The sequence below is a fragment of the Sus scrofa genome, chromosome 13 (assembly GCF_000003025.6).
Source record: "Sus scrofa isolate TJ Tabasco breed Duroc chromosome 13, Sscrofa11.1, whole genome shotgun sequence".
NCBI lineage: Eukaryota > Metazoa > Chordata > Mammalia > Artiodactyla > Suidae > Sus > Sus scrofa.
In genome coordinates this window covers 193802111-193818902 of record NC_010455.5, presented here as the reverse complement: position 1 = coordinate 193818902, position 16792 = coordinate 193802111, and the positions used below count along the sequence as shown (strand labels likewise).

Genomic DNA, 16792 nt, shown 5'->3' with positions numbered 1-16792 from the left:
GGATGAACAATATATTGGGGTGTCAGATGACATAAATTTATTAGATTAAAATTTTCATTTTCAATTGTTCTTCCATAAAAATCCAATAGCATATATATTTTATCAATAGTACAGATATTAGGACTTTATATTGAGTTATTCATTAAATTCAGCATCACTTGAAAGTTGATGATGATTTAGGAATAAAAGAATATGGCAAATAGTAAAAATGAAAATGGTGCCTGTAGAGGAGATACTTTAATTTCAATACTCAAAAGGATCTAGAGCCTCAACAAGTTGAAGGATAGAAACCAGATCCACAGGCTGGCCTGTAACATGATGAATGGCAGCTCCTGGAGGCAAAGTAGGTTGGACGGCAGAATCTCGATCCATGACTCAGAGAAGGGAAGACACAGATTCCATAACCTCGGGGTCTGAAGCTACTGGATTCACAGCCCACTGAGTAGCAGCTTCTAGATCCAGAGCTCAGGGAGCTGAAGCTATTGGACCTAAAGCCTAGAGATCCAGGGTAAGTTGACCAGAAGGGACTGCAGTGCATAGAGATCCTCGGACAGTAGCAGGACATCTGGCAAGGGCTGGAGACCACAAGGGAAGTCTGACACGTAGTAGGCTTACAGCAGTTCTCCTGGAAGCCACTATAGAGGGAGGGTCCTCGCTGGCAGGTGCTGGAGAGCAGAGGTCAGTGCTGTAGACCAGGTTGCTGGGGTAGGAAGAGCCACAGGAGGAGCCTGGGTAACATTGGTAACCCCTAAGGGAGCAGGAGGAGACGTTTCCAAAGTAGCACTGGGACATGTTGACAGGAGATGTGAGTTCAGCACAGTTACAGTGAGATGATTCTGAGTTTGAATGTCACTCCTGAATGGTGGCATTTATATACATTCAGCAACGGGTGTGGCACAGCACAGGGTCATGGTTCCTACATTAATTAGATTTCCTCTTTTGCACATGTGTTAACTCAGTAATCTGTGTAATTACAGTTGCATTCAAATAGTTTTCCCCATATTGTTTTTTTTTTTTTTTTTTTTTTTTTTTTTTGCTATTTCTTGGGCCGCTTTTGCGGCATATGGAGGTTCCCAGGCTAGGGGTCGAATCGGAGCTGTAGCCGCAGGCCTACGCCAGAGCCACAGCAATGCAGGATCCGAGCCGCGTCTGCGACCTACACCACAGCTCACGGCAACGCCGGATCCTCAACCCACTGAGCAAGGGCAGGGACCGAACCCGCAACCTCATGGATCCTAGTCGGATTCGTTAACCACTGCGCCACGACGGGAACTCCCCATATTGTTTTTATGGTGCTGTAATTTTGCTGTTAAAGCCAAAGCCAATGAACAACTGCTATGTCAGAAATGCTATGACTGTTTTGCATTAATTCACATCCCATCATGGCCAGGAAAGCAACATGACCTGGAAAGCCTTTTCTTTGGTTTATGCTAATCTGTTTTCTGTGTTATCTCCATTTGGTTTTGCTGGTGGATGTTTTCTTCCTAAAACAGGGGAATGAAATGAACATCAATATTCTTCTGGTACAATGGACCAGAAGCACAGTTTCCACCTAGATGAAAGCCTTTCTAAGTGATCCACCTTGTCAACATTCATTCTCATTCTCCAAAATCATGTGGTGGTAATCTGTTACAGTGGCAATAGAAAAATAGTCCACCAAGTGCTACAGTTACATAGCGTCTCTAATCTAATGAAGAAAGACCAAAAATAGAGACTGAGATAGAAATGGCTAAAAACCGAGAGATGCCTTTCTATGTATATAAAGGAAAAAAAAGGCTCAAAGGCCAGGAAGACCATCTCTATTTAGCAAAGAGGAAAACAGGAGCCTGATGAAAAGAAACAATTGAAAGGGAAAGACACAGAATATTCAGGAAGTTTTCTTTTTTTTTTTTTTCCTACTGCACTCAAATTATGATCTGTTTCATAATGCTTTTATAATTAAAATGTCCAAAATTAGCATATTTTATGAGTTTTGATAATCTGACCCTTTTATCACCTACATTTATAAATATCCAGGGTTCTGCTGTCTTAGATTATACTGTTTGTTCCATGCAATATCGACCTCCACCATTATTGTTCTTATTTTTTAAACTGAGATGTTTGTCCACAATTAAAAATTGAGATATTTTACACAAAATGTATCACTTAGGGCTGTGCCTCCAGTGGCTTCTGATTTGTAACTGCAGAGTCTCATCATTAAGTTATGAACAAATGGTTTTGATATGTGACATGTGTTTCCAACAGAATGTCATCCATAGTTGAAAGTTACAATGTTCAGCATCCACCTACTGCTCTTCTCCAAATTACCAGTCAACTATCACTAGCATACGGGGGGCCTTTCTTATTAATCATTTATGTATGAATCTCAATAAACAAAAGCCAATACTTTTTATATAAATATTACATTTAATCATTCTAAATTGTTATCTATTACCCACAAAATATGTTCTGGAGTATTATCCAACATAGATTAGAAGATTTTCAATTCTATATTTCTAAAAATACATTCACTGGACAAAGATATCATGGCTGCCTTTCTTAAATGTGCCATATGAAATAGAAAAGTACATTTTTCTCTGTAGTTTGGTCCTAGTAATTTTCCTTAGGGATTTTTCATTACAACTTTATAAGGCTGAGAAACATTGAAGATCTCTCAATAAACATATTAATGAGGCATCCAAGTAAGTGCTTTTCTTTATCTAGAAATGAAGATTGAGAACATGAATTCAAATGTAGTTTGTTTATGTGGGAGGTGATCACAGTAAACACCTGTAGGGTGTGGAACGATGAGACAGGGAATAGAAGGAAGTGGTACAGGCTGCATTACTAAGGCAGGCACCATGGTAGATAACCAGAGTTCAATTCTAGTGAAGAATTCCCTACGCAGGTGCTCTCTTGGCTTGCCCTTGCGAAGTGAAAAAGCCCTTAGGCAGATTTTTACACATGCCCCCTAGTGTCAGTCCTCAGGGGTACAGATGATTATCCAGGAAGTGTAGGGAGGGATTTGACAGCTTCTATTGGGGATGAGGTGTCATTTAGAAAAGTAAAGATACAATAAAAATGGAAAGGGTTAAGATAATTTCTCAAAGGATGAAATGGGATGAGGGAAGAGAAAGGTATGAATTCACGTGGTAAGTTTAGATCATATTGTAACACAGTATAAGGCACTGGAAGTAGTATGGAAATGGGAGACAGAGTTAGATAGAAAAGCTGGTACCCACAACTGCAGCATTTAAATTTTCTGATTTGTGGTGACATCTATTACCGCTTAAGCTACTCTAACAAACTTAAATGTTCACCTTCACTGTAGTTACTGTCTTATTATTTCTTCCTTTTCTGTTAGTGCCAGGTGTACAATAAAGTGGATCAGTAATACATATATACATATTCATTCTCAACATGCATTTATGGTTAAAAAAAAAAACAAAAACTCTCCAGAAAGTGGGTACAAAGGGAACCTATCTCAACATAATAAAGACTATAAATAACAAATCCACAATTACTATCATTCTCAGTGGTGAAAATATAAAAGAATTTCTGCTAGATCAGGGGAATAAGACAAGTATGCCCACTGTCACCACTTTTATTCAACATAGTTTTGAAGTCCTAGCCACAGCAATCAGAAAAGGAACAGAGATAAAAAGAATCCAAATAGGAAAAGAAGAAGTGAAACTCACTGTTTGAGGATGAGGTGATACTATACTTAATTAATACTAATAATTTACTCATTTATTTGAATAACTTTTATGTATTTTAAGCATGAATAAATATCAAATTTACATAAAATTAACAAGTTAACATTGCTTAAAATATTGAACCACTCCTTTAAATGAAAATAGAAAAGCTGGAGTTCCCGTCGTGGCGCAGTGGTTAACGAATCCGACTAGGAACCATGAGGTTGCGGGTTCGGTCCCTGCCCTTGCTCAGTGGGTTAACGATCTGGCGTTGCCGTGAGCTGTGGTGTAGGTTGCAGACGCAGCTCGGATCCCACGTTGCTGTGGCTCTGGCGTAGGCCGGTGGCTACAGCTCCGATTCAAGCCCTAGCCTGGGAACCTCCATATGCCGCGAAAGCAGCCCAAGAAATAGCAACAACAACAACAACAAAAAAAAAAAAGACAAAAGACAAAAAAAAAAAAAAAAAAAAAAACATATATATATATATATATATATATAAAAGAAAATAGAAAAGCTAGAGAATTAAAAAAAAAATCTGCTTGAAAACTTCAGAGAAATATCAGTGTTTCAGGGTCACAGAGATATTACATGCATCAGAACTGAAATCAAAAGAAGTGAGTCTACATCTGGGGTTGCTATTCACTTAAAATGAGATGCTGATTTTGAAAGCATCAGCTAAGAAAATGAATTTCTGTAAACTAACAGGGCCAGAGAAACTAAATTAAAATTTACCAAAGAGTTAGGACCATGGGAAATATTCCAGACTTTGGAGAACCAATTTCTAGAATTAAAATGAGCTGTTAATAGGTAGCTTCTTATAAGAACAGAAGCCCAGGTTGGAATCATCTCAATCCCTTATTTAGAGTAAGGGAATCTAGATTCTGGTATCCTTATGCTAGGAGCCTTCCAAAATTCATAAATAACTCTTTTCTGGAGGAAGGTAAAGACATCTAGGTTTTTAAAGTACATATGAAATGTCTATTGCTTCCTCAAAATATAACAAGGATATGGGAAAATAAGACCAAACAAAAGAAAACAGTGGAAAATAGAATCCAAAATATACAATTCACATAATGAACATGTCAAAAACAGGCATTAAAATAACTTATATGAAGAATTTAACCATAGGAAATAGGAAAATATTATCAAGGATAATTATGTTGAAAGAATTACAGATTGAGAACATTGACTTAAAAACATACAACATAGATTAGTAGTGTGTGGGTTTAATTCTGAGCTTAATATCCTGTTCCACTGATCTATACTTCTGTCTTTGTGCCAATACCATATGGTTTTGATGACTCTAGCTTTGTAGTATGGTCTGAAGTCAGGGAGCCTGATTCTTCCAGCTCCATTTTTCTTTCTCAGGATGGCTTTGGCTATTCTGGGTATTTTGTGCTTCCAAACAAATTTTAAGATATTTTGTTCTAGTTCTGTTAAAAATGTCCTTGGAATTTGATAGGGATTGAACTGAATCTGTAGATTGCCTTGAGTAGTATAGTCATTTTGATAATATTGAGTCTTCCAATCCAAGATCATGGTATATCTTTCCATCTGTTTGTGTCATCTTTGATTTCTTTCATCAGTGTCATATAGTTTTCAGAATACAGGTCTTTTGTCTCTTTAGGTCAGTTTATTCATAAGTATTTTATTCTTTTGATGTGATGGTAAATGGGATTGTTTCCCTAATATTGCTTTCTGATCTTTCATTGTTAGTATAGAGAAAAGGAATCAATTTCTGTTATTTATTTTGAATCCTGTGACTTTGCCAAATTCATTGATGAGCTCTAATAGTTTTCTGCTAGTGTCTTTAGGATTTTCTAGGTATAGTATCATGTCATCTGCAAATAGTGATAGTTTTCTTTCTTTCTTTCTGATATAGTCTAGTTTAAATTTTTACAAATTTGCAAAATAAAGCTGACTTTACAAACCTAATTGTTATGTTTTATTAGGAGATTAAACATTGTTGAACAGACAATTAATGAATTGGAAGATTGGGTAGAAGGAAATTTCCAAACTAAAGCATAAAGAGAGAAAAAGATTAAAAATAGAGAAAAGACTGTAAGAGGGAAATATAACACAGTCTCATAGTTTACTTTGCTTATAATTGATATCTCAGAAAATAACAGCCTATGATTGAGAATTTATCAAAATTGATGAAAGGCATCATCTCACATGTGAAATAGTAGTGAGGAAAATGAGTAGAGCTGGCCTACACATGAGAAGGCTGAAAATGGGTCCTAGCATACATTACCCAGAGATAGTCTGCAACAAATGATTCAAAACTAAACTCCCAAGTTGTTTTCTTTAATCATTAAATAATTGAAATAATTTTATTTGTTAAACGTGGTTGTTATGTACAATAGAGAATGTCTAGTCTGAATTCTTTACCATCCACAAAACATTTAGTTTAATTCTAAAAGTGTAGACAATATTCAATGTATTTGGATTTTCTGTATTTTTTTCTCTTCAGAATTTCCCCTTTGTATTATGAATCTTATTCTTCCTTTATTTTTAAAGCCAAAATTTAATGACTGACTCCCTTGCATTTAAGTAAGCATTTAGAATGTTTAATATGCAAAATAACAAAGTGTCTCTGGGTATTTTTTGACACACAAATTAAAGAAGTGTCAAGAAATTCCAAACACAATAAATCAATTTTTAAAAATGTGACTCAGGCCATCACACGCAAAAATGACAACCTGCAAAGAAAAATATACAAGTCTGCAATCACAACTAGAGATTTTAACACTCCTTTTCTCTTCTGATACAAATAGATGACAAACAAACACTAACAACATAGAAAATATTAACAACATTATTAGCAAATATGACCTAATTAATATGCATAAATATTTCGGCCAAAACTTCAGAATATTGATTCTTTTCAAGTTTCCACAGAAGATTACTAAAATAGATCATATCCTGACCATAGTGGTTTAAGCTAAGAGGCAATAGCAACAGGAAAAACAGAATTAACTAATAAATCCTTATGCATTTGAAAATTAAGCACTATGCTTCTAAACATTGCACTCACAAAGAAGAAAGCACAATAAAATGTGAAATAACAAAATTAAACTGTTTAAGTGGGAAAGCTCTAGTCTTAAATGTATACTTTTTAGAAGAATGGCTGAAAATAACTTAATTCATATCCATATTAAAGAGTGAAAATAATAAAATACATTAAGCCTAGATTAAACAAAAGTGTAAAATGATAGAACAGCAGAATTTACTGTTTAAAAAAACAAGTGGAAATTGAAAATCAGCTAAACCACATAGATTTCTTAGTAACAAATCAGCAAGACCTAGAAGAGATATAGTCTAGAGGGCAAAAGTCACTTTATAAATTACTGTGTCAGTACCAGTAATTCAAGAAACAGACACTGAGTTGTAATTAAAGGTACAAGAATTTTGGGGAGAGATGTCCATGTGAAAAGGATTTAGGGAGAGAGTGGAGAAGCCTAGGAGAGTTGTCAGACTTCCATACAAGTCAGACCAGAGTGAAGGAGACAGGGAAGGAAGTGCCCCAAGTAGCCACACAGATTAAGGATAGTTCTTCAAGGCCATTGGAAAATCCTCAGTTGTTGACCTTCAGAGGAGTCCTGTGTGTCTCAGGAACAAGCTTTTCTAATATCTCTGTTGTGCTGAGTCATTGCCTGGAAGCAGCCCCATGGAAAAGAAGTCACCCATGCCAATGAAGTGTTAGGTTGGGCCATAGCGTGTTGGGGCTCTTGGTTAGTCAAACCTCCTGTAGATGAAGATTTGAGAAGTAAATTCTTGGCACTGCCTCACATACAGATGAAAATTTGTTAAGACTACTTATCTCTCATCAGATATCACTGAATGTAAAAATTATTTTCTTCCCTCATCTCAATAATTCTTAGCTCTTCGATCATTTTCGTGAGGGCCCAAACTAGCCTGCCCTGTGACTCTGTCTTGGTTCTGTCCCTCACTGTCACTATGTCTCCAAATAATTGTCTAAGTTCCTCTCTGGTTGTAGCCATTACTAATATTCAGTTTGTCCTGGTTGATATTTTTCTTCTCCATTATATCTGAGACATGTGCAGTAATATAATATAATAGGTGGACAATAATTTTGAAGAATGAGAAAACATGGGGAAAAATAAGATTGGTATTTAGTAGCTTCCTCATTTAGGCCAAAGTTGTGTCTCTGATCCACTGATAAAGAAGAAAAATAATTTTATCTTATTCACCATTTGAGAAAAAAATGTTTGTTCATCATTGCCAGAAATAAAGCACCTGAAGACTATGACTAGAGGAAAAGGAGATATTTTTCTGACTATGATGGGATAAGCATTAATGTGAAATAGTCATAGAATTTCTAACATAGGTGTAGTTTATTGGCCTTGGCTATAACACCAAAGTTACAGCATCCATAAATCAAATAAGGGGAAAACTATTCCAACTGCAATTACAGTGATTACTGAGTTATACATGTGTCAATGACGGAGTACAAATATGTAAAAAATGATTCTGTATGTAACCACGCCTACTATTGAGAGTATATATATGCTCCTGTCCAGAAGGTGAAATCCAATTCAGAATCTTCTCCTTGTCACTCAACTGGACTCACACCTCCTCTTAGGATGTCCTACAGCTGCTGCTCCAGAAATTTCTCCTCTCACTCCCTTGGGGGCTACCAGTGCTACCCAGGCTCCTCCTGTGGCTCTTCCTACCCCAGTAACCTGGTCTACAGCACTGACCTCTGCTGTCCCAGCACCTGCCAGCAGGGATCCTTCCTCTATAGTGGCTGCCAGGAGACCTTCTGTAAGCCTACTAGGTGTCAGACTTCCCTTGTGGTCTCCAGCCCTTGTCAGATGTCCTGCTACCATCCAAGGACTTCCACACTGTGCAGTCCCTGCTGGACAACTTACCCTGTGTCTCTGGGCTTTGGTTCCAGCAGATGCAGCTCCCTGAATTCTGGATATAGAAGTTGCTGTGGATCCAGGGGCTTCAGACCCCTGGGTTATGGAATCTGTGACATCCCTTCCCTAGGCTGCAGATCCAGCTACTGGAACCCAATCAACTTTCCTTCCAGGGGTTTCCATTCATCTTGTTACTGGCCAATCTGTAGATAATGGCTTCTACTGATGAACTTATAGAAGAGCCAAACCCATATGAGTGATTCAGATTCTTTGCTGAGATTATCTGTCATCTTAAATTCACCATTGAATGTATTCTTATATTCTCCAGTCACCTGCCATTCTTTACGTCTCCAGCTCTCACTTGCTGGGTGATAGAGAGATTAACTCTGTCAACCTACAAAATTAATGAGAAATGCAAATTGCATTATTAATAGAATTTATGGTTTTCCACTTCTCCCAAAGATAAATGGAAAGTCAAATACTTTTATTTTAATAAACTCTTTATTCTGCTATCTAAATATGCTGTGAAAGTTGTTATTTATCAGTAATGTGTCAACTAGGATCTGTGTTGTCTTTGCTTCTATTAATGGGCTTTGGAATGTTCATGTTTGGGGGCTATGCACTAATTTTGGTTGAGCTTAGATATGTTTCCTTCTTTAAGCAAGAGTTTTCCCTGAATGCCTACAGTTTCTAGATACAGACTTTCTCTAAAAGAATGTCAAGAAATTTAAATATTTTTATTCACACAATAAACACGGACCATGTATCTCTAAAGACATTATGTATGAAAGTGGTTTAAGAGTATAGGAATAAAATTTAGACTATAATGAGGTCTGTTCACGAAGGATATTAAAATGAAAGACTAGTGTGTGGGTGTACATTTTTAGAAAAAGAGCACTACTGAGCTTTAGATAATCACAGTGAAGGAAATTTTCTCATTTTTTAATTGACTAAATCCCTGTACCACAATTACTATTTTCAATCTGCTCAAATTATCACCATTTGTATAAAAAGGCAGGCAACAAACTTAGATGGGAAGGAACTAGGCTCAGCAGGTGTGAAGTTGCACCTGGGTTCTTAGCCAACATACAAACTGAATCTAGTTGAAAATAAGAAAGCTTTACTATCAGCAAAAAAAGAATATTTCAATTGTATATTGAAATAAAACTGGATATCCTTTTTTATGCCATTTTTCTATCATATCTAAGTATTATAGAAAGTAAGGTACTAACATAGAGAGTATAATAATAACTAGAAATTTAATCTTCATATAGAACAAGTAATGCTTAAATATGTTTCCTAGTCTTTATTTTATAAGACTCTCAAACATCTCTAGAATTAGGAAATGGGATCAGAATTTGAGAAGCATAGCAAAAATCCTAGTCTTATAAGTATTTCTCAGTCTTCTCATCAGTTTCTTTTTATTTCCTCCACTACCAATGTGATATAACATAAAATAATAAAAAGTGCTGTATAGTTCATCATATCCAACTATTTATATTATAAAGGTGTAAAATGAAGCATAGAAGAGTTAAACAAAAATTCTAAATATTACACAGCAAGTTATTGTAGAGTTACAAAGTAAAACTACTTTATTCCATCCAACTCTACCATTCTCTGTTTTTTCCTTCTTTCACATGCCCCTTCTCTTTTTCATCTTCTTTTCTGCTCCTTATTCTGCTTCGTGTTTAGGAAATAGTTATGGTGCTTTTATATTTAAAGGAAAAAAAATTAAGGAATAATGACAAAATTGAGAAAAATTCATCAGCTATTGCATTATATTTAAATGGTAAACAGTAAATCCTTCTGTAAACCATCTTTCTCATGAATTTTAATGGTCCAAGTTAGTCACAAGCTTCTTATCTCCACCCAAAAGAAATAACAAAAATTCATACCTCAAAATGTAAGCAATAGCAGAGCACTCATGGGAAACAGCAGTAGTTTTTTTTGGCCAAGCTGATGTCTCCTCTGTTAATATCTCCTCTTTGAGATGTAAGAGTGGAACACTTTCTAACTTTTGGAATATACTAATGTCTCAATGTTTTATTATTGCTATAAAGTTATACCAAAAGTGCCTATATTTGTGCCTGAGCTGAAATCTTGCCATTATTACTCAGGAAATGGCACCATCCTCTGTTCCAAGTCTCTAGTACATTACAAATTTCTCAAGGTAAAGATTTTATTCTTTCTATATTTCAACAATTACAGTGTGGTGAATTGTATAGTGATCATCCATTTTGACCAACTGAAACCCAATCTATACAACTAAGAGCAGACAGACCACAATCATCTGGCTTATATCTAGTAGCTTCTGGATTCCAGATTCCTCCTGCTTTATGCTTTGAAAAGGCAAAACCAAAAGACAATGACTGGCTGAATGGATACAAAAACAAGACCCATATATATGCTGTCTTCAAGAGACGCACTACTTCTAGGGACACATACAAATGGAAAGTGAGAGGATGGAAGAAAATACTCCATGCAGATGGGAATCAAAAGAAAGCTGGAGTAGCAATACTCATACCAGACAAAATAGGCTTTAAAATGAAGAATATTTTAAGACACAAGGAAGCTCACTACATAATGATCAAAGACTCAATCCAAGAAGAAGATATAAGAATTTTAAATATCTAGGCATCCAATATAGGTTCACCACAATGTATAAGGCAACTGCTAACAACCTTAAAAGGACAAATCAACAATAACACAATAATAATGGGGGATTTTAACACCCCACTTACAGCTATGGACAGATCATCCAGACACAAAATCAATAAGAAAACACAGGCCCTGAATGAAGCATTAGATCAGATGGACTTAATGCATATTTATAGGACATTCTATCCAAAAGCAACAGAATACACATTCTTCTCAAATGCATATGGAACATTCTCTATGATTGTTCACATCCTGGGCTACAAATCCAACCTCAATAACTTTAAGAAAATTGAAATCATATCAAGCATCTTTTCCGACCACAATGCTATGTGACTGGAAATCAACGACAAGAAAAAAATTGCAAAAAAACACAAACACGTGGAGACTAAACATCATGCTACTAAACAACAAACGGATCACTGAAGAAATCAAAGAGGAAATTAAAAAATACCTAGAAGAAAATGACAACAAAGATATGACAATCCAAAACCTATGGGATGCAGCAGAAGAGGAGTTTATAGCAATACAAGCCTACCTCAGGAAACAAGAAAAAGCTCAAATAAACAAGCTAACTTTACATCTAAAGCAGCTCGAGAGAGAAGAACAGACAAGACCTGAAGTTAGTAGAAGGAAAGAAATCATAATGATCAGAGCAGAAATCAATGAAATAGAAATGAAGAAAACCATAGAAAAGATCAATGAAAATAACATCACAGACTGTGAACCAAGAGTCCCAAGCAGCTGCCCACAGACCTAAAGTTTCAGAAGCTCTCTATCATCTGTCTACCAACTTGTTTCCAGTTCTCAATTCCAAGAATAAATACACTCAATTTCCCAGGAAATTCTCTCATGAATCATTTCTAGGCACCTGATTTCAACAATTTCTATTCATTATTGATTATCTCATTAGTGATTATAGAGAACAGCTTTCTCCTCCCCATCTCTCTACCCCCATTTTTTTTTTATTTAGTTACAGCTCAGAACACCATTTTGTCAGTACTGTTATCTTCACAAAATTCTCATTAAACTTTTCTTTTTTTTGTCTGTTTCCATTTCTTGGGCCTCTCCCATGGCATATGGAGGTTCCCAGGCTAGGGGGTCTAATCAGAACTATAACTGTCAACCTGCAACAGAGCCACAACAATGCAGGATCCGAGCCATGTCTACAACCTACACCACAGCTCACGGCAACACCAGATGATCAACCCACTGAGCAAGGGCAGGGATCGAACCCACAACCTCATGGTTCCTAATCAGATTCATTAACCACTGCACCATGACGGGAACTCCTCATTAAACTTTTTCATTAAACATTTTCATGAGCAGATACTCTGCTATGAAAATATATTATTAAATATATTTTTAAATATAATTGTTTTATGTATTACTCCATAATGAAAAATATATTAAGAAAAATAGCATTCCTTGTTCTAATTGGACTAAAAGTCTAATAGAGAAAACAAATGCTAAATAAATAATGAACTGTGAATGAGTTCTTGATGTTATGATAAAATACATCAAGGGAACCTCACATTGTCTTAGAAATCAAGAAATTTCCCAGAGGAACAGGATTTGAAACACGTCTAAAGAATAAGAGGGCATAGATAGGTGGGGCTTACAGAGAAAGTGTTTTTAGGATCAAAGTCTTGAGATGTGCATTTTAAAACTGAAAGCCATTTTGTCTGGTCATTGAGGGGAAAGAAAACAATGACTTGAAATTAGGCCAGAGAGACTTTGGGGCCTTTATCTGCAGATATTTGTGTCTAATTCACAATAGCACTTTCTTCTAAAGACAGCAAGTGCTATTGAATGTTTTTAAGCAGAAGTGTAGGATTGTTACACATTGACCCATTTCCCTCCCCCCAGTTTTTAGTTCCTTAAATTTTAATTTTATTGAAAATACGTTTCCACTGTTGTAATTACTGTTGTAATTAAATCATTATTTGGTTAACCTTGCTAGATGGTAAGTTCAGAGAAATGGGAACCACATTTTTTTAAAAAATTTAAAATTTTCTTAATATAGAGAAATATATGAATGAATGCATTCTTCCTGGGAAAAATGTAATAGGATATTTGTTCACCATGCATTCCCAAGAACAGGGCTTAATGAATATTATTTTGAGAACTGACTGGTGTTGACAAGATGTTTGACAAGGTACTACTGAGGCATGACTAATAAAAAGTATGGGAGTTAAACTTGGGAGAGAACAAAGCTGTTATCTGTAATCGCTAAGAATAAATAAATAGAAATTGGTGAAATCAATTGCATGGAAATGACTCATGATGAGTTTCTTGGGAAACTGAATATATTAATCCCTAGAAGTAAGAACTACATGCTGGCTGGTTTAAAAAAAAAAAAAAAAAAAAACTGGGAATTCCTGGAAATAAAGTTGCTTAGGCAGCAGGAGCTTGGGAACTGAACCCTTGAATTCAAATTTCACAAAATCAGTGAGTGTTAACAGAAGGGCAAGGAATGCAGCAGGAGAAAATCAGAGCACTAGTAGCTACAGGATCTACGAGAGAGCTGATGGGAATCTGACAGAGAGCAGGGCAACTTTTGTAGGGCACTAAAGACCCAGGAGCATTATTGCTACACTATAGGGAGGAACTTATCTCCATCCTGATAGATTCAGAATATTGCAAAAGACTTGGGAGTAGAAGTTGAGTGTTTCTAGAACTGCTTTTCTATGGGATTGGGACAGTGTCTTGAGAAACAGAGAAACAAAAAATTTTATACTCTGATACTTACATCCTTAAATGAGACATTATTATATTTAACTTCAGCACTAGTTGTGATATTACAAATTTTCTGTTTCTAACATTGTAATTACTAGTTGTGTGTGAATACAACACTTTATTGCTGTATAATTATTATTGAATCTATCCTTGGTTTGTCTTTAAAAGAAAATTTGCTTTTTAACTAGAGTATTTCCAGAGAGAGAGAACCACTTTTGCATCTGAAATACTCAGGTAATTTTCGATTAGCAGAGATTGTCCCAACTTAGAAAAATGGGAATTTGCATGTAAGAACGAATTGGATTATAACGTTTTCAAAGATTTTGGAATTTATTTATTTTTGTTTGTTTGTTTTTTGTTTTTGTCTTTTTGCCATTTCTTGGGCCGCTCCCGCGGCATATGGAGGTTCCCAGGCTAGAGGTCGAATCGGAGCTGGAGCCACCAGCCTACGCCAGAGCCACAGCAACGCAGGATCCAAGCTGCGTCTGCGACCTACACCACAGCTCACGGCAACGCCAGATCCTTAACCCACTGAGCAAGGGCAGGGATCGAACCCGCAACCTCATGGTTCCTAGTCAGATTCGTTAACCACTGCGCCACGACGGGAACTCCGATTTTGGAATTTATGAAAAAAATATGGGTGCATTCATAGAGAAGCACCTGATGTTACCATTTCAATCTCCGTCAGGGAATGCCAAATAAAATGTTCTATATTTTCTTTCATTATTTTAATTTCTTGAGACTTCCCAGTAGCCATTTAGAAACCAAGAATATTTCCCAAGCAATCTAGTAGCAATGATAGTGATGATAATGGGAAGGAGGAGAGAGATATGGCTCTCTTGAAATTTCATTAAAATGATATTTGAGGAGCTCCCATGTGGCTCAGTGGTTAAGGATATGGTGTTGTCACTGCTGGGGCTTCAGTGGCGGGTTTGATTCCTGGCCCAGGAATTTCTATTTGCCATGGGGTTGGCCAAAAAATAAAATGAAAATTTGGAATTAGGAGTTCTGTCATTAGCCCTACTATTAACTTCATGGGAGACCTAGAAACAAACACTTCTAGGTCCCAAGTTCTCAGTTGTTCAGTTAGTAAGTTCAACTTGTGATACAGATACTTGTGTCTCTCATATTTTAGGCACTTAGGAAGAGAGTGGAACATCCTCATTTCCTTAAAGAAATATCATCTATGTCTATGATTCTCTTTGAGCCTCTTTTTTCTCATGTGCTAAAAGAACCCTGGAAATAATAAGTGAATTCCTCACAAGTCTGCTTGAGGATATAGTGAAATAATGCATAGGAAATTTCTTAAAAATCCCTTACATCTATAAAAAGATTGCATTTTATTTTTATGTTTGGTTCATTTACAAGTTGTATTTTTAGAAACTTATTATTTCCCGAAGTTTTATATATACATGCATACATATATATATATATATATATATATATTTGTATTTATATTGGCTTAGAAAGCAACCGTAAAAAAATCAAATAGCATTCAAATTCATGGTGTGATAGAACCAAAACAGACATATGGGCTACTCTAGGAGCTCATTTTCAGCTACTTTGAGTTTGAGACCTGGGAAGGCAGCAAGATGAAACCTATGCCTTTTTGAACCTAGACTCTTCTCACCTAGGTTCAGGAATAATCTCCTTACACACACTTATAGAAATGAATCAGACTGAAAGCTAATTGTTGAAATGTAAAATTCAGATCCTTTTGCCAACTACATAAGGGTAATTCCATTTTAGTTTCTGGAAGCTCACAGGCATTCTTTTCTCAATTTTCCAAATATACACTAGTCCTTCATTTATTTATTTTTTTAAATATGAACCAAACTCTATAAACTAAATTATTTCCTTGCTTTCTATATAACTAGTGTATATGCCAATTTCTGAAATTACCCCTCTGCAATACAGGCACATAATCAGTTGTTCATGAGTGAATTCAACTCTCCTCTGCTTCTTAGATTTACAGTAACAGAAAGTGGTGTTTTCAAACTGTCAACTTCCAGGCAATTACTATGTTAAGGTACTTAAAATTCTGAAGACATTAGTTAAGACCTTGCACACATTTAGGATTAGCCCATTCATAGTAGAATATTGATCTTTCATTTTAATCCCACATATATACAAGAGAACAAAATTAGAAAATGAACAGGTAATAAACCACCACATCATTTTTGGATTAAGGGGGTTTCTTACATTTAATTCATGTGAATTTCATTTTAAGGACAAAATCTATTTAAATAAATCCTATCACAAATCCTGGCATTAGACTTTAAATTTGGGTTATTGTTCAGGTTACTACTGGCAATATATTTTTAAAAGGTGAAAAATAAGTAAATACAAAATTAAAACTTACACTACAAAGTTTTAAATAAAAAGAACTTCATGTTTATATAACAATATCATTTGTAATAATTCAAACATCAAAGAAAAAAGAACAATAGAAATTGGAAAATATTATTATTATTTTTTTTTTTGTCTTTTTGCTATTTCTTTGGGCCGCTCCCACGGCATATGGAGGTTCACAGGCTAGGGGTCGAATCAGAGCTGGAGCCACCAGCCTACGCCAGAGCCACAGCAACGTGGGATCCGAGCCGCGTCTGCGACCTACACCACAGCTCACGGCAACGCCGGATCATTAACCCACTGAGCAAGGGCAGGGATCGAACCCACAACCTCATGGTTCCTCATCGGATTTGTTAACCACTGCACCATGAAGGGAACTCCGGAAAATATTTTTAAATGTGTGATAGTGATGATACAACCTAGAAAGTTAGAGATACAGTTGTTTAGAAGGAACATTTTTTATTTTAATGTATGTATAACAATTC

At 35.9% G+C, this 16792-nt stretch overlaps 2 protein-coding genes across 2 annotated transcripts in view; one reads left to right on the top strand and one right to left on the bottom strand.

Annotated features, from left to right (window-relative positions):
- The window catches only part of LOC100625168 (keratin-associated protein 13-1-like), a 28946-nt gene continuing 12422 nt past the window's right edge, over positions 269–16792 (bottom strand). The window contains 2 exon segments of the mRNA XM_013990183.2: positions 269–666; positions 669–843. Of these exon segments, the coding sequence (XP_013845637.2) occupies positions 269–666; positions 669–843 (573 nt within the window).
- Positions 8235–8774, top strand: LOC100625768 (keratin-associated protein 13-1-like). Its single transcript, XM_005657139.2, has one exon. It carries the CDS (start codon positions 8283–8285, stop codon positions 8772–8774), a length of 492 nt encoding a protein of 163 aa, XP_005657196.2. The 5' UTR covers positions 8235–8282.